The sequence below is a fragment of the Crocodylus porosus genome, unplaced genomic scaffold, assembly GCF_001723895.1.
Source record: "Crocodylus porosus isolate Cpor-Errol unplaced genomic scaffold, CroPor_comp1, whole genome shotgun sequence".
NCBI lineage: Eukaryota > Metazoa > Chordata > Crocodylia > Crocodylidae > Crocodylus > Crocodylus porosus.
In genome coordinates this window covers 170937684-170955392 of record NW_017728906.1, presented here as the reverse complement: position 1 = coordinate 170955392, position 17709 = coordinate 170937684, and the positions used below count along the sequence as shown (strand labels likewise).

The following is a 17709-nucleotide window of genomic DNA, read 5'->3' as shown; positions in this document are numbered from 1 at the left end:
TCTTTGAATATGGCCAAATAACTGGCTCCTCTTACCTAGGCTTGTTTCTGTACATCTTTCATACAGGCAGACACTAAACAGATCCAGATGATCTGGCATTTTAAAATTAGCGGAGGCAACAGTGCAGGACAAGGTTCTAGTGGCCACCTACTTTGTACCGGCACTGAATTTTGATTAGAGTTGCTTTAAAAGCAACCTTAACTAAACAGATAAAAAGATACTGCAAGAGCATTGTTGGACTTTAACTCTTATTGGTTCTAGATCCTCCTCCTAACACTGGGTCAGCTGAAATCAGTTTTAAAACTGATGTGGAGGACTTCCAAATTTCCTTCATGTAATCAGAACCTTGTACATCACATTATCTCAACACACATTTGATTAAGCTATGGGTATGTGAAAGTTTAGCCCTAAGTGCAATGATAACTGGTTAGCTTACCAATTATCCTTTAGCTTGGTGCAGGCACAGTCTGGCAGGGAAGGGAAGCCACATACCCCAGCAGGAATCAGAAGGCAGTAGGGCAAGCAGGAGGAAGGAGTGAGGAGGAAGGGAAGGGGAAGGGAAAGGGAGGGGGACTAGTACCCATAGCCTAAGAGGAAAACAGTCAGCAGCCTAATAACCAGGGATCCTGGTTTTCCCTTATAAAAAAAAAATAAAAAAAATCACAAATTCTCCAATAAAAATATTGCAAATTCTCTAATAAAAAACTGCAAATCCGTGATTAATATTAAAGTTCCCCCACAGCCATGCTGGTTCCCCTCACTCCCCCATCCACAGTCCCCTGGCCCTGCTCGTGCCTCTCACTCCCCCTCCACAGTCCCCAGTCTTGCTGGTGCCCCTTACCCCCTGAACCACAGCCCTTGCTCCCCCAGCCCTGCCAGAGGGGGACCCCAGCTGCCAGGGCTATGGCAGGCAGGGGGGGAAGGGAGGCAGCTCTCCACCATTGTGGGCATTCCCGTGGGGCAGGGGGAACCGAATCCTGCAGATCTGTTTGCGGGGCAGGTGCAGGCTGTGGGCTTGGGCTTTTTGCCCTGCTTCCCTCCTCTGAAGCCTCCACAGCCCAGCAGGCACAACCTAGCGCAGCCGGGAACAGCAGAGCTGCACGGAGAAGCTGCTTGCTGTGAGCTCCGCATTGCCCTGGCGACGCACCTCCTGCGCATGGGGCTGCAGTGAGAGCAGCAGCACAGGGCTGCACCCCTCAAAACAGCAGCACATTGCCAGGGCAGTGTGGAGCTCGTAACAGCAAGGAGATCCTCACGTGGCTTCGCTGTTCCCCGCTGTACTGGGTCATGCCTGTTGAGCTGTGGAGGCCCTGGGGGAGGGAAGCAGGGTGAGAGGCTGAACATGCAGCCCATGCCTGCCCTGTGCACAGATCTGGGGGTCACAGTCCCCCCTCCTCCTCAGGAATGCGCATGGCAATGGGGAGCCAGCCATCTTTCCCCCAGACGAGCCACCTGTAGCTCCATTCCGCTCCCTGCTGGGGCCCTGGAGCTATGCATTGCAGCCCTGAACCCCAAGCCCCATGCACCGCCCAGCTGGGCAGCAGCCAGAGCCCTGCCCAGCTCCTTTCCTCCCTCCCTATGGGGGCCTCAATCCCCACCCTCCGCCCCTCACTTACCTGTGGAAGCTGCTCTCCAGGCTGCCTCGAGCCATGTGCATCTATATGCACATGGTGCCCCCTGCCTGACCACCTTCCTTCCACTCTCTCCCAGCTCCCTGCAGGCTGGAAATCTGCCATTCTGTAGGGAGCTCAGTGCAAACCTGTATAATTTGCAGGTTTCTCTGGTAAAATGAGAAATCCACGTTTGCCTCCAGTAAAAGGTAAAATCTGTGGTCTACTCTGTTTTTCCATGGGAAATGGAAAACCTGGATCCCTGCTAATGATTCATCAAATTAAGCAATAAGCTACTTGTTCACAGGTGTTCCCTTCCTGGCAGGGCTTTAAGTAGGCTAGGTGGGCTGTGCTGTCTGGCTGGGCTTCCCTCCTCCCACCCCCTCACAGTTAAAGGGCTCCAGTAACCCAGAATGGCTCCCAGCAGAAGCTGTGTTTGAGCTGCTGTGTAATCAGTTAATCATTTGACTGCTATAATTAGAGAAGGCTAAACATACATTTTTAAAATGACATTTACATCTCTATACCTAAGGCAAAATTGTGTCAAATGTGTCTTTTAACTGTTTCTAAAACATATACCATGTTTTCCTTTGATCATTTTTTTTTTTTTTTTTGTAGCTTGAGAGTTTCTAGGCCTTGCCTTTGTGTTGCTGGATTCCTATTCTGTGTCAGGCACCATTTGTGCTATCATTTCCAATGGGCAGCTCCTTTCTAAGTAATGTTCTCAAAAACAGGTTTCAAAATAATCTTGGTTGTGGCAAGATTCTTAGCTCTCCTTGTGGCCCAGGGTTCAATTCATCAGCCCAGTTTGTTCAACGGTTTAATATAGCCTTCCTTCAACAAATTCTCACATTCCAAACTTTATGGATAGAGGGTTTTGGGGGAGGCAGTGGGAAGAAGAATCACTGAAATCAATTCATAATTTTAACTGGAATAAGATTTAATACCTTGTAAAAACAGGTAGCAACCAATACTTTGTTTCGTCTCCAAAAACCTCCCTCAGATTTTTGCTGCATCCAAGAGAGAAGCCATTTTTGTCAGGGCCATTTCGAAATGTGGGTGCACGAAATGCTTCTGTAAAGATAAATAAATAAAAACCACCATTAAACTGCAAACATGCTGAGAAGGGCGGGAAACAAAGATAATAAAAAAATAATTTCTTTATTACTAATGCCTGTTGCGGGCAACAGAAAGACACATGGCACAAACAGGGAGCGCAGGTAAACTATCAGCAATGATAAAGTGCATTATGGTAAGGCATGGATATCAACTTAGTTAATTTGCCTAAGGGATAATTTCCACTGGTTTATTCACCAGTGTACCAGTCTGGCTTGGCTTTAGCCATTTATGCCCCGATCTTAGACAGATATTGGCTAAGGTACTAAAAACATTGTTGTTTAACCTGGAGAACTGATACCTTGGTTGGATATCATCAGCATTTGAAAGCTAGCAGACCAAATGCTCCTTTACTAAATCTCCTAAAATTCCTCTATTCTTAATGAACAGGACAGTAGTACCCTGTTTCATACCATGCTTGAAGCTTCTTCAGGAAGAGAAACAAGCATGTCTTAATGGCCACTTCAGTTTCCCCTAAATAAAAAAGCAAAGGCACTAAAAGTCGGTAGCTGAATTAAGATTAGTTCATGATCATGGACTCAAAAGCAGCTGATAAACTACAATCCAACTCCTGGTCATTACTAGAAATAAGTCAACCAACGCACTGCCTATGCTAAAACCAAGTCTGTAACAAGACAAACAAGGATCAAGGCAATCAACAGCATCCAAATAACATGAGAGTTGTCTCACCACAATCGTGTTTAGTGAAGGAAGATAGGAAATAGATAATCTGCCTCAAACAATGATGTCTGAGCAGGGAACACATTAAAGCTTCATTCAAAGCATTATTTCAAAGGCAGTTTGCTCATGCTACCAGGTACAGACAAATCTTCAATGGTTGCTAGGTCTAAAAAGAAGTAATAACTAACCATACAGTTGGTTCAATAAAAAATATCACCCACAAGAACTCTTGCCCCTTGCATAGCTTCTGGACCATCACAGCAACATCACCTCAGGACTTAAAAGATGGTCTCATTTTCTAGTAATAAATTCGCTTTGGGGCTGGTCTCACTGAAAGTCAGTGGGATTTGAACTCCTATGTGATTACAGAATTTAAAAAAATTATCCAATGTTTTTAAGTTAAATATTTATTAGAAAGTATTATGCTGACCAGCAAGAACCTGTTTACAACAGGAAAAGAAAGAATTACAGGCAACCCCCGTTTAATGTGGTTTCACTTAATGCTATTTTGCTATAGCGTTCATTTAAAATTCATACCTGATTTCACTTAGTGCTGAGCCAGTTTCGTTACAGCACTCAGCAAAGCAGCAGCGGCGGTGAGAGCAGATAGTGGCAGCAAGTGGGAGGGCGGGAATGAGTGGTGCAGGGCCAGGGCACTGGTGCTGCAGGGCCAGGGCTGACAGGGGCCCAGGGCAGGGCAGCAGGAGCAGGGTGCCCGGGCTGAAGCACAGTGCCAGAGCAGTTGGTGGGCAGGGTGGGTGAGGAGAAGCGGTGGCAGTGAGAAGCAGTGAGTGGGGGGCAGGCGTGAGTACGGGGCCAAGGCCAGGGCCAGTGCCAGTGGGGGCAAAGGGTGGAGCAGCAGAAGTACGGGGTGTGGGCTGGCATGTGGTGCTGGAGCGGCTGGCAGGCAGGCGGAGGAGTGTAGAGAAGGGCCGGTAGTTAGAAGCTGCAGCAAGAAGCAGCAGTAACCAATTATCTCTATTTACATTAATTTCTATGGGGAAATGGGTTTCGCTTAGCACGGTTCTACTTAATACTCAGTTTTTCCAGAACCAATTAAGAGCATTAAGCAGGGGTTGCCTGTAGTGACGTCTCTTACTCATTTAAGAGTAAATGAAAATATTTGTCAGTGTTTTTAGTTTTAATGCAGCTTTTTCGCAAGGCACTTTCTAGCAGAATTTTACCTCTTATTTTCAGCCCATAAGATTTTACAACATTCTTGCAGCGTGGATTGCGTCTTACTGCATGTACATTAAGCACCTTGTACAACATGGCCCTGACCTTCACGGGGCCCAATTACAGCTGCCGGATAGAAGTTATGCAATGGCAGCACGTTGAATCAGGAATTTGGGGCCTATACTCAACACTACATAAAAATGCAATAGAAACTGGCCCTATTCAGGGATCAGAAAATGAACAACCTGCGTGATCAGCTATGGACCATAACTTTGGCTGTGCACAGTGGCCACACTACATGCCATCATCTTGCAACAGACTCTGCAGTAAACTTTTTTTTAATTTTTTGGTTATTTCCACCCCAAAAGTTCCACATTTCATGAGATTTTTAAATTTTCCCTAAATGTTATGCTACATCCTGTATACCTCATGTTCAGAACAATATTTAGATTTCCAAACAAATGACAGCTACATATTCCCATTAACTGACCTATTGTTGATCTGTTTTTGCCAACTAGCCAGCAGTGGTAGCTGAAAAGTGATAGTATGCTGATGAAGAACATGGCAGCCACAAAGAAAAGGAAAAGTACATGGAATTTCGCCTGTGTGTCTGGCAGTTCGTTCTGGGGAGAAAAGAAAGAAAAAATAAAGATAAAGATTTAAAATTAACACTTTTTAGTAAATAATCCAGCATCATTCTTGAACTTTTTTTCTGTGCTTATCTTGTGAAGCTTTTGCCCCCTTCACTCAACATTATGCAAATCTTTTTAAATAAGGTTTCTTTTCCCTATTATGTAAAGCTAGTATAAGGCAGTAATGACTAGAAGTAAGAAGCATTTGCTTTGTAGAGCTGACTACATTCCCAGTACAACCTATTCCTCTTCTGGTGCTGCTTTCTGCACAGCAATCGTGGTGAGAAATTATACTTAAAAACAAAAATTTGGATCTGACGCTACAAGGAGCAACAGAGGGAACCTCAACAACGTGTACCTCAACCTACTTTATTTAAGAGCTATTTCAAAAAGCAGATTTTTAAGTTGACAGTGTCCTTTCAACACACACCCAAAGCAGAGAGCATGAAAGGAGAGGGGAACTGGTTTAATTATACTGGCTTAATTGCCTCACACACTTAAGGTCTTGGAAATTAGACGCTCCTAAAGTCAAGCGGTCTTTAAGCAGTCAAATAGTAATGTAGAACACAGCACACCCACAACAAACATTTTAGGCCTGTGTCAATGGCAAAATTATGGTAACTGTGTTTTCACAGAAACCAGCTTTTCTTGATAATACTTTTATATAAGTGGGATTTAAAAAAAATAAAAAATTACGTTACATTTCTTCCCTCTGGCTTTAGGCTTTGCTGTATACCTTCAAGAGCTAAATAGTATTTTTTAAAGACGGCTCATTTACATAAGCTCAAAAACTCACTCATTTTAGGCAGCTGACCTTTAACAGCACTAGATACAAGACAGTCTATTTCTACTGAGATTTAGTTGGCATTACCATTTCTTTTTCTATCAGCCCATTCAACATATACTTATCCAACAACAAATCTCTTTTCTAGACACTAATTGCAACAACCACACACATAGACACACTTCATATCACCTCTCTTATACAGAAAAAAGGAGATTAAAAGCTTCCCTCCTTTAGGAAACAACAGGAGCTGCCACGGAGAGAACTAGAAAAGGCACAGTAGGAACAATTCTTTAAATTAATCACATCAACATTGGATTTTACCTTTGGACAATTCTCTGCAGATTTCCTGCGGCAAAGCTTTGTACAAACAAAGACAATTTATTAAATACCAATATCACTTCAATGCAAATGTTGGAAAGCAGCACAGGCTTTGTTAGGAAAGAGATGATTTGTGTGCACATGTGCTCTAAAACGTGCAGAGCTCCAATGCCCATCAGATGTCTTAGCCTTCATTCGCAGGGGTAATAGGACTGAAGTACATTGCCAACTTATTTTAAATCCTGAAGTTTGCTACCGACGTGTATAATCAGTAATATTTATATCAAGCATGGGCAGCATTTAGCATGTTTCATCAGCTTTCAAAACACAGCTGCATCTAATGCTCACTCTACAAGTAGTTTTCATTTATTTATCTTTTAATTTTATAATTAAAGTATATTACTACTAAAATGTGGGCACAATACTCATGGGAAGAACAACTCAAGCTTGGCATACTCTAGCTGAACAACAGCTGCAGAATTTAACTATTATAAATCTACAGGCATTTCCAACACACTCATCACCAGAGGATGTAGGAGTCATGTAGGGGTTTTGTAAACACAAGGAGGGAAATGTTTTCCACTCAAACAGGATTTGCTTGTTTTTCAGGTGTAAGGGGATGTACAGCTTTTAAGGAACAGGCTCTTGTTAAGGCACAATAAAACTGATTGCTTTCTCGTCTTTATTTTACTTTATTAAAGAAAAATGGCACAAGAAAAACTACTCTTCCCTCTTTCCTTGCACTAAGACCCTTTCTGGTGTAACATATTGACAACACAGAGTTCACAATGATCCTGATGCCTCCTACAGGATAAGGAAAAAAAATAACAACCAAAAACTGTAGGCTTCTTCTCCTCCAACAGTAGTCTTATCTAAACTAGGATTTCAGGTGTGATGGTACATTATCAAACATGTACTAGCATTTTAAGAGTTCAGTGCAGAGACGAGGCCTGCTGCCTTTAACATATGTGAAAACAGCCATGAGCGACTGGTGCCTCCTGAACCTGGTGGGGAAGCCACTGACCCTGTAGGGGGGGGGCACCACCCCTACCAACAGCATCAGTGTTGGCCGTCAGGAGGGGCACATGCACCCTCATGTATCCCCTACCAGTCGCCTATACAGCTAATAAAAGCCTAGGCTTCCTCCAGGTTTAATCTCAACCAATTTAGCACATGTAGACAAGACAAGGTAGACTTTTAAAATATGTTAGGATGCATTAGCCAACCTCACACCTTTCATCCTATTCTAGGCAAAACTGGACAAACGGCAAGCTCCAAACACAGTTCTTTCTGCCACCACCTTACCCTGGCCTCTCGACTTGCCAGTATCCTTATGCAGAGATGGTTTCATTTGTGTTCTCTTTCATTTTTTTTTTTTTAATTTTCTTCCCCGCACCTCACACCAAAGGGGATAAAAGCCATTTTTCAATCCCATGACACCAGAGTTAATTGAGGGTGACACTAGTGCAGGGGTGGGCAAAGTATGGCCTGCGGGCCGGATCTGGCCTGTGAGGCCATTCTATCCAGCCCGCAGGGCCCCTAAAAAAAATTGGAAAATTTATATTTCTCTGCCCTTGGTTCCTGTCAAAAATGACAGGAACCAAGGGCAGTAGGACCCAGGGGAAGCCCAGCGGTCTCCAACAACAGCAGGGCCTGCCCCTAAGCTGAAAGCCCCTGCTGGGGTTTCTGGGTTGGGAAGCTCAGGTAAGGGTGTGGGACCCCAGGCAGGGAAGGAGCATGGGGGGAAAGCAGCCCCCCCCACCCACACCCAGTGCCCTGTGCTGCAGCCTGGGTGGGGCTGCCTGTGCTCACTCTGGACAGCCTGATGTGGGCTGCGAGCACCTGGAGCGTGGGGCACCAGGCGTGGGAGGGGTCACTTCCCCCCCACACTCAGCTCTTCCCTGGACTTCTTTGCTGCATGGAGAAAAGTGGCCCCTCACCCGCTCCATGGCTGGCACCCTGCACTACAGGCACTCGCAGCCCGCAGGGCTGTCTGGAGCAGGCACAGGCAGCCCCAGGCAGGCTGTGAGCAGCTGCAGCGTGGGGCGCCGGCTATGGGGTGGGCGAGGGGCTGTTTCCCGCCCCCGCTGCACTCAGCACCACCTGGTAACCCAGCCCCACTGCCAAGCTGGCAGTGGGGCCGGGTTACAAGCTGGTGCTGAACGCAGGGAAAAGTGGCCCCTTGCCTGCCCCATGGCCAGTGCCCTGCGCTGCAGCCGCTCACAGCCTGCCTGGGGCTGCCTGTGTCTGCAACACAGGGCACCGGCCGTGGGGCAGGTGAGGGGCCACTTTTCCCCATGCTCAGCACCAACTTCTTCCCTGCCAGCAAGCAAGGGGCCGAGGCTGTGCGCTGCTGCTTGCTTGAACCACAGGGCTGGTGGGCACTGGGTGTGAGGGGGTGGGGAGCCAGTGGGAGCACAGGGCCCACACAGGTGTCCTGGGGCCAGTGCCGGTGGGGCCCAGAGCAGGGTGGCAGGAGCGCAGGGTCCCCGCTGGCTGGGACTCTATGGAGTTGGGCCAGCTCCCCACTCCCTGCTGGTGCAGCCCAGCCCAGCTCCACAGACCCTTGCCAGCCTCTGCCCTGCTCTGGGCCCCACTGGTGCTGGCCCTGGGACATTGCTCTCAAGACACTGGGACATGTGCCCCACCCCCTGGTCACCATCTTGGGGCCAATGTCAAGGGGTAGGGCTAGCCATGCGGCCCTCAACAGCCTGCCAAAACTGGGTAAGCAGCCCTCTGCTCAAAATAATTGCCCGTCCCTGCTCTAGTGCTGATATTCATGCTCAGGAAATCAAAGCTTTCCAATCCAACATAGGCTGCCATCTTTTTGAGTCTCATATTGTCAATTTAAAGATAGGGCTCCACACATGGAATAAAGTTACAGAATAGAATAACCAAAGTTCTGTCAGAGTTTGCAGGCCGATTAAAAAAAATAGAAAAGGCTATTGTCAGAACCGTGAAGCAGTGGAACTTCAAAATATGCCGGATTGTTCATTATGAAGACCTGTTCTTGGGGTGTAGAGGAGTTCTTAGTAAAGGCCTTGCTCCAGTCTAAATCCTATTTCCCCTATTAGTAGTCTAAGTGGCTTGGATCCCGATTCCTTCAGAAAGAGTTCACAGCATAGTAAGATTCATCTGACAGCATTGCAAAGCCAGGATTTTTAGAAATGGATGTCAGAGATGTTTCCGTGCCAAGTGCTCAACGCTTTTGAAAGTCAAACCCACTTAAGGTGTTGAGCTGGGCACTTGTTTTTAATGCCCTGGCCTCAGTGGCTTGCTTACCCCTACAAGAGCCACAGCACTACTAGCACAAACACTTATTTGTCACTACTGAAAAATCAAGTCTTACCTATGGGTTTCATTATTGATTTCTAGAATCAGTCAGAAGCCTTTACTGATCTATTCTGTATTTGCAGAAGCCTGAGCTCTTCAGCTGCAAGTAAGCTTTATTTAGCCCACGCTCAGGATTTCCAAATAATTATGGAGTTCGGCAGAATATCCGATAGGCGCAAGGTATTTAGCACAGCTGGAAACACAGGCTTAATGACCCAAAGGGCCAAGTAGTAATAAGACTGTATTCAGATATAAACAAAGCATGCAATGTGGAAATAAGTAAACAAGGACTAAGTTTTCAGCCACTGCTACTATTCAGAGCTATGGCTACTCGTGTTATACACATCTTATTAAACTAAGGTCTTGTCTAATCCTCTTGAGTGATTACCCTGAGAGGAATGAAAATCTTAGACTAACAAGAACATTCTGCTTCCTCTGATCTCTAAGACAGAGTCTAACATCCACATCAAGGCACAAGCAAGATCTGAACTGTAGCTAGGCCTCCATCTACCTTATCATTACAGTAATAATTTCTAAAAATGCTCTGTACAATACTTTGGCGAAAAGATGTTATAAAAATCCTCTGTGGCATGTGAGGAAGATGTACAGTTTTTCAGTAAGGGAGATTCCGGTGGCAGGTAAGTGTACAATATTTGCAGAGTCTGTATTGCTGATGTTCAGGTATCTGGGGGTGTCATGCAAACATAGTATAACTATAGCAAGCTTTCTTACAAGGCATGGGATCTCCTCCACTGTTAAGAATTAGACCAAGGATGGGGAAGGGGCCAAAAAAATCCCTGACTGTTGTGGGATCTGCATTACTCTGTCCAAGAGCAATCCTACCTGCTAGTGGCAGAATACAGGTTTGCAAGAATTATAAATTGCTGATGATCTGGGCTGGAAAAAAACCCACCAAGTTACTTGTTACCCATTAGCTCAAAGCTAGTGTGAAAAGCCCTTGTGCTATTATCTCCTTAGCAATTAGAAGGGAAAATCTCCCTTCTGAAACAGTCCTGCTCCATTTACTGTTATGAAGATTGTCAATTAGCTTTCTAGTTAATAAGACTTCACACAAACTGTTTCTTGCTCTTACTTTTGCGATTTACTCTTTTCCTTCCTGGCTCCCTTTTTTCCTGTGGTCTTTCCATAATACCATACTTCCTGTGTTGTTTTCAATATCAGCTTCCTCACTGCCTCCCCATCTGTGCAGCATCCTACAGCTTGGGGACAAGGATTGTCTTTTCTGACAATGCCCAGCATTACAAGGCCCCAGACATCTGAGAACAACAATAATGTAAACTTTTACCATTACTCCACCTTCTCTCCTCAGCCAAGGGATATTTTTCATCTCTCATGTCTCCCTGTCTTCCAATTCCATGCACCCTCCTGCTTCTTCATATAAAACGGCTTTTCCAGACACCTAATAGCTAACACCCTGGGGCCAGTAACAATGGCCAGCTAGGAACCTAAACTCTCCCAACTCTTCCCTGACCGGTATCTTCTGTGAATAAAGTTGATTGGCTTCCTACTGGGAAGCTGCTGTTGCTAGACCAAGCTTGATGGTTCAATCTTTGTAGACTATAGCTCATACATGCTTTATAAGTTTGCAGACATCTTCTCCATTGGGTGCTGGAAGGAAGAAAGCAACAGTCTCTCTCCACGTCTGGGCCCAAAGCCCAGCAACAGCTAATTCATCCAATGTATAGGTCTCCTTCCACGTAACATTCAAGGATCCTTCTTCCCAGTCAATAGCCTGCCCATTCTTGTATGTTCCTCAGGTTTCAGCAGAGGAAGTTTCACCTGGAACATTTTCATGCCAGTTTTGCCTCAAAAGATCCGAAGAGCCACAATTAAAACTGACCAGCTTGGTCAATGTTCCCTTTGCAGTATTGGCAAGATAAGCAGAGGCACTGAAGTCAGCAGTCCTGGGTCAGCATTGCATTAGAACACTTGATTTCTATTTGTAAGGCTCACCTTTCAACCATATGGGCTATAGTTTTTTTAGCCACGTAAAACAATCAAGGCTTAGAACAAACAAGCAAACCCGAACAGCCTTCCTGCATAATACAGACAAGTGACTTTCATAAGCCCTACTGACTAGTGGTACTGCAACTTGTCTGTAGAAGTAAAAATGATCCACTTGTTCTCATGAAAATTTTAAATAGCTAAGATTCAGGACTTGAATATAGGTATTAGATGCACTTCTATTTTGAAACATGATTATAAAAATGGTATAGATTTCATGAATTTTTTTGGTTTTTGTCTCTCAGTTCCCAGCTTATACTATATACAAGGTTGCAATTAAAAAGGTGTTTTTCCCTACTGCAAGTCCAACAAAATGATTACAGTCTGACAGCTGAGCCAGAATGTATTAAAGATTTTGCAGACAAAATCAGGCTCAGAGGGACACCTGGGCAATCTGATAATCAAGATAACTCTTGGTTGATGTACAAGATGGAATAGTGCTCAATTTTTCTAAGCGTGCTGACTCTGCAGCACCAAATGCTTATTTTTAGTCACTAGTGGAAAGCAGAGCTCATTCAATATACAAAAGAAGTGCTGCTGAAAAAAATGGAACTTCACTTTCCAAACAGTCACTTTTCAGAAGCAATGCATTAATTCAGTGAACATTTCAGTCACTGATTTTGTAAGCCGCTCTTAAGCTTCCTTTCTCCACTCAGAAATCTGCTTTTGTATAGAGTCCAATGGGCTTTGGAAGAGGCTTGATGTAAATGCTGGCATTAAATGCTTGTTACATCCACATGTCTAGAGAAGTTTCACTATAAAAGGATCCATGAAGTGAGGTGACAAAGCAAAACCATTCCCTTTGCTCCTGGTTTGCTCACACACTGACCTGTACAGTACATGGGCCCTCATCTAAAATTACTCTCTTAAAAATAGAAAAAGTATGTAACTCATTTGCCTCCCTGTTCTGCAATGTCTAGTATTAGCATGTGCTCAAATTGATTAAAGATTAAGTAGTATATAATCAATAAGACTAAATACCAGATTCATACCACTTAAATAAAAAAAAAACCCCAACAACCCTAGAATTAAATCAGTAAAACCTCAACTGAATGCATAATTTGGAGACTGCAGTTTTGTAAGTTATTGAAACACTAAGGCCCCTGGGCAGACACTACAGTTAAGATGCAATTAACCAAATAATTACATCATAACCAGGAACCAGCCACGCATTCCAGAAATTAATGGCACAACAAAACAGGAAATAACGGAGAATTATTCCACAAAATGTGTAATTTTGTGGTTTCTACTGCACCTTAAACTGAACATGTGGCAGGTCCCTGCCAGGCAGCCTGATGCTGGCTGCATGGCATAGCTCTGGGAACGGCCCCAGTACACTTTGAAGACTCTAATCCACAATCAGCTGACTCACACAGTCCCAAGACTACATTGGTTCACCAGATACCAACTCGCTGTTGCAGGGGGAGTCTGGGATCATGATGCCTGTATCAGCAAACAATAACAGCGTGATTGGGACCTGATCCCCAATCCCAAAACTGCACAACTTGTCATACATGTGTGGCATGGCAGAAGACATGACCGTTGGGATTGTGGAACATATCCCATTGTGCCATTTAGTGAATGTGTCAGAAACCTAAATTCATGGAGTTCTTTGGCTCTCTGTTAATGGACAGTGGCAAGAGAATAATTAGGGTAATCTAATCTACCCAAGAGGGTAGATTAGACCAATAATACTTTGCAAGGTTAGGGTTTCAACCCTAAATAACACTGAAATAATATAATGTTTGGTTTCTAAAAGGTAAATGATGCAAACAGTTGTCTTAAAGTATTGCTATTCTGAATATATCCTCTAGTTTCTTTTATGCTAACAGAAAAATCCTGAGTTGAATATATCTTTTTGCTCCAAGATCTGTCATCCTTACAACTATGAGGATAATTACTGCTTTTCACAGCTATACAGATGGCAGCTTGTGTCTAAGAGGTAACTGCCATTATAAAATTTAAAAAAATGCAAGAGAGCCTTTGACTGGAAGAATCAGCAGCAATTCATTATTTTGCAGTAGCATTACAGTAATATTCTGAAGGTAGCTACACCCTGTTCTCTCTAGTCTGTTAGGATAGGCCCATAGCAAGTTTTTACAGGCAGGAGAAGGAAATGCAAGTTATTGACTGAGACACAGCTGGCATAAATACTCATGCACAAGGTTGTTTTCACGTTACATAAACCTATTTGAATGGAGTTCTTAAGGCAAGAAATATAGATTCATATCTATATTGATATAACATAGGGGCATTGATAATTTTGCAAAAAAAGTAGCAGCAACACTGCATCTACTAGGCAAAACTTATATTAGACATGTCAGGTCAGCAAGAGCTACTTAATCTCAAACTGAAATTTGCAACTGTCTGTACTCTGTATTACAGCTGAGCAGACTCACAGTGAACAGGTAAATTTAGCTGCCTCTTCTCTCAAAAAACATCCATAAATTAAAATTTGACATATTTGTCATTGCTTCTCTTATTCTATAGTTTAATTCTAACCAGTTCTCTGTCAGTAAGTACTCAGCACATGTATTCAGAAAAACTGAGCTGTGATGCTCAACTTTGATGGATCAGAGAAGTTATACACTATTATTACTATTGAAGTTTCTTCCCCCAATGTTTGTACCTTATTCAACATACAACTTAATTAATTAATTTCAATTCAGAAAGTGCTCTTGCTTCAGGTCACCTTGACTGGTGCTGGTGATGAGAATGATCCATGAAATAGACTAAAAATGACTGAGCACATGAGGGTCTGTAAAGGTCTTCAAAAATGCATGCAAATTTAACAAAAACCCCAAAACTTACTGTCCAAAACTTTATAAAGTACTGCAAGACTGTAGCAGCAACGAACAGACAGTATAGTAAGGAGTACATTAAAAACAGGAGGAAGAATTTGTAGTTAGAAAATCCCACGCAGTTATTCACCCTAGAAAAGAGAGAGATAGAGACCAATAGGTTAGCAAGATGTATACATCTGTGAAGTGTTACTGTTTGATTCCAGCAGGCTATCAATTGGAACAATTTCTTCCAATCAAAAAATAGATACTAAAAACAAGCAAACCAGCTCAGAAATTTGTTTAAAATGTAGATTTTAAAATGGTGTCTTCCCTCAGGTATGTGATCTAGGTATCTCTCCCAACCTCCCCCTCCTGTCCACCAGCTTTGCTGAACAAAACTCAGCTGGCAACAAGCGCCATTTTAGGCAGATTTTGTTACGTAAAGTATCGATCTGGCAAAAGGTCACGTCATGCTTCCTGTCAGAAATTAGGGGCCTACTCCACTGAAGGTAATGGCAGCTTCAGTGGGTGTTATGTAAGGCCCTAGAACACCTATAATAATGGCTGCCCTTGCTAGCATTATTGGCTTGGACAACGCATCATGTTTACTTCATTTCATGATACTGAACAGACACTGAATGTCAAGGTTTTACTCCCTGCACTCCAGGAACCTAAGTGAAAACAATATCAGAAATCCCAGTGAACTAATCCTATGTGATAGCTGTGTGCAATTCAATTCCTACATGAAGTCAGTCAATTAAGTAACAGATGGTTGCTATTTTTTTGCCATACACAGTATTCAACTAAGCACAACTAAAGAGCAGCTCATCAGTATCTCATCTCTTTCAAAACTGGTCATCTCTTTTGTGTATTTACACATAAGATCACTAAACTAAATACATTTTTATTTTCTTAGACCCCCAATCCCAATCTATTGCATGCAAATCAGACATGAAGGGGAAAATGCTGTTTCTCATTTACATATGCCATAATGTAGAGAAATTCCACTGAAATAAGTGGATTTGTTCTATACTTAAATCTGCCTAACAGAACGTCGAGCTGACCCATTGTTTTCATGAGTTATGGTAATTAAACACAAACAAACAAAAAACCATACCAAGGACAATGATGGTCCATTTTTAGTACACATCTGAAAAAGAAAAAGGCCTTTTTCAATAAAAACATACACTTTATTTTTAAAATAATCTGGCCTAGAATTTCCTCCAGATCCACAATAACTTTTTAATTTTATTTTTTACTTATCAACTCTGTCCTTCCAAGTACAACCCCCATATCAGAGTTTGCCATACCTCCCAGGAAGACTAGATGGGACTAAAAAGAGCCAGTCAAAAAAGCCCCTTTAAATCAACAAGGGCTGCTATTCAGCAACACAAAGTACCCTCTGTTTTCACAGACCATATACACTACTTTTACAGAGCACCAAGTCACTTCATCATTGGTGTATGACATTGGAAATTCATCATCTTATAAAGATTGATTTAATAATCAGCACTCTCTAGAGCTACTGTAGATAAATACTTTAGTGTGGCACTCGATCAAGTCTATTAAACGCCAAACAGAAAAAGAGCTTTGGGTGCATGGAAGAAGATGAAGAAAGTATGTAAATCACTTCAGTGGTTTATATTCCATTTTCTCCCCGCTTTGAATTTGCTATCCTTTGGCTTTGTTGTACTAAACAAGCACATCCATTCATTAGGTTTCTCACTATGCTTCATATTAGCTGCAAGACTAACATGCAATGTTCACCAGGTTTCTTAATTAAAATTTTCCCAAGTTTAGCTTCTGAAGTCTATTTTACAGTTTGCCCAGTCTCTAGTAGCCTGCAACAGATTTTTTTGGTGCAGCAGGAGTCATCTAGAGGATAATAAAGACCTCTGAAGCAATGAAAATCTTCAATTATACTGTAACTCCCCTAAAACAACATTGTAACTCCTATAGCATAAACATATGTGACTAGAACAGGAGCAGGCTAGCACTCAGTTATACAGCAGAAACTTCTGGTGGCACTTCTCCCACAGACTGGACTCCCTCCACTCAAATAAGATCTTTTAGAATGAATGCGTTTTACAAAAAATTCTGCCCTAACTTCTATGGTCCATAAGCCTTCATATTTACTAGAACTGTTGCAGTTCCAGTATAGGTAATACAGATTTTCACTATTTACATGAAACCCAGCTCTAAGATCTGGTAGATGGACGAGACTGTAGACCTACCATTATGCAGACTGGCACACAGTGAAAAAAGGCACACATTTATAAAATAAGAATTCAAACAGGAGACACAATTACTTACACATCACATGCAGAACAGTGGTGACAGCGATCAGGTTTGATGAGTTGGCATCGATCACAATATCTGATGGCTGTGTCCAAATTTTAAAAGTCAATTTATTAAATAGTTCTTTGTAAAGTTAAATTACACACATTAAATTCTCTATTGCTTCATAGCAGAAATCTCATCTTAAAAGATGGTCTCAAAAGACATCTCCTTCTTCCATTCTTGGACCTGCCCACTCTGAATTGTATCAGATTGCTATGGCAACAAGAGTCCAAAGGGGAAAATGTAATAGTAGACTTAGCTTTATCCATTGCAATATTTTATTCTTTTGTTTTTTGTTCAATGTGTTCTGTTCCCCCACTTCTATGATTCTCTAGCAGAGGGGTGCTCAACCCCCAGCCTGTGGGCCAGACCTAGTTCACAGAGCCAAATTATCTAGTCCACCATGCTGCCCATGGGTCCAAAAATTTGGCACAGTAAGTGATGGCAACATTAACTGCCATTTCCCTGCTGCCGTATTTCAGGATCCATGCCCCCGCACCCCCAAGAGCTGGGTATGTAACTGGGCACTCTACATCAGGCACACACGGCCCAATCCTGGTGCCAACACCACAGGTGATCTGGCCCACAGACTGCCCCTGCACCACTCATCCGGCCCACAGGGCTGAAAGGTTGAGCACCTCTTTTAGCACATGCTTCCCTGATGCTTCATTTCTTCTTTTTTGGACACGTTACCAGATACCTAGTCCCCATGCTGCTCTTGACATACTGCCCAACATCTTTATTCCTTTCTCCAGGGGTATCCCATCTCTCTCTCTCTCTCTCTCTTTGAAGGTAAGCTTTTTACTTTCCTACTCTCTAGTAGTCCTCTATTCAGATACCGTATTTTTCGGACCATAAGACGCACTTTTTTCCCCCCAAAAGTGGGGGGAAAACGAGGGTGCGTCTTA

General features: G+C 43.2%; 1 protein-coding gene across 2 annotated transcripts in view; it reads right to left on the bottom strand.

Moving 5' to 3' along the window:
• Window positions 1-17709, bottom strand: part of ZDHHC20 (zinc finger DHHC-type containing 20) — a 69296-nt gene that overhangs the window by 8605 nt on the left and 42982 nt on the right. For both annotated transcript variants that reach the window (XM_019530195.1, XM_019530194.1), the window contains 5 exons: window positions 16775-16844; window positions 15579-15611; window positions 14490-14610; window positions 5074-5206; window positions 2558-2684 (listed from right to left, as the gene is read on the bottom strand). In XM_019530195.1, coding sequence (XP_019385740.1) covers window positions 2558-2684; window positions 5074-5206; window positions 14490-14610; window positions 15579-15611; window positions 16775-16844 — 484 coding nt within the window. The remainder of the gene's footprint in view (window positions 1-2557; window positions 2685-5073; window positions 5207-14489; window positions 14611-15578; window positions 15612-16774; window positions 16845-17709) is intronic.